Source organism: Sinocyclocheilus grahami, unplaced genomic scaffold, assembly GCF_001515645.1.
Source record: "Sinocyclocheilus grahami isolate Dianchi unplaced genomic scaffold, SAMN03320097.WGS_v1.1 scaffold9819.1, whole genome shotgun sequence".
Lineage (NCBI taxonomy): Eukaryota > Metazoa > Chordata > Actinopteri > Cypriniformes > Cyprinidae > Sinocyclocheilus > Sinocyclocheilus grahami.
In genome coordinates, this window is record NW_015512872.1 from 4598 (window position 1) to 5253 (window position 656).

At 38.7% G+C, this 656-nt stretch overlaps 1 protein-coding gene across 1 annotated transcript in view; it reads left to right on the forward strand.

The window, feature by feature from the left end:
* LOC107578345 (sodium-dependent neutral amino acid transporter B(0)AT2-like) overlaps positions 1-656 on the forward strand; it is a gene marked incomplete at both ends in the record, with an annotated part of 6835 nt that overhangs the window by 4172 nt on the left and 2007 nt on the right. Inside the window, 2 exons of the mRNA XM_016264314.1 lie at positions 182-423; positions 542-656. Of these exons, the coding sequence (XP_016119800.1) occupies positions 182-423; positions 542-656 (357 nt within the window). The remainder of the gene's footprint in view (positions 1-181; positions 424-541) is intronic.

Consider the following 656-nt stretch of genomic DNA (forward strand, 5'->3'; position numbering starts at 1 on the left):
CCCCACTGTATATTGGTCAGTGTGATTAAAGAAATGGTCCATTTTGAGATTACTGGCTTCAAACATTAATCACAGCCAGATTAATACATTTTCAGATGTTTGGAGATATTTTAAGTGAAAAGAATATCACTGCATCCAATTTAGCATGTGACAAATAATAAACTACAGTATCTTCTTACAGCTGGAAATCATGCTGGAACCCAAAGTGTGGCGTGAAGCTGCCACGCAGGTCTTTTTTGCCCTGGGTCTTGGTTTCGGTGGTGTTATTGCCTTCTCCAGCTACAACAAGCGAGACAACAACTGCCACTTTGACGCTGTGCTGGTCTCCTTCATTAACTTCTTCACCTCAGTGTTGGCCACTCTGGTCGTTTTTGCTGTTCTGGGCTTCAAAGCTAACATCATGAATGCCAAATGTGTGGAAATGTAAGTTCAAAACAAATTAACCATGAGGAGCAGTTTAGTAGAATATGTCCAAAATAATAATACAGTTCATACAGACCAAGTGACCAATATTTGACTTTCTTTTTTTAATGTATCTTAGGAACACAAAGAAGATCATTGATTTTCTTGGAAAAGAAATCAATCCAAGCTTGATCCCACACCATATTAACTTCAGTAATGTTAGCCCTGAGGACTACCAGCAAATGACCAACATT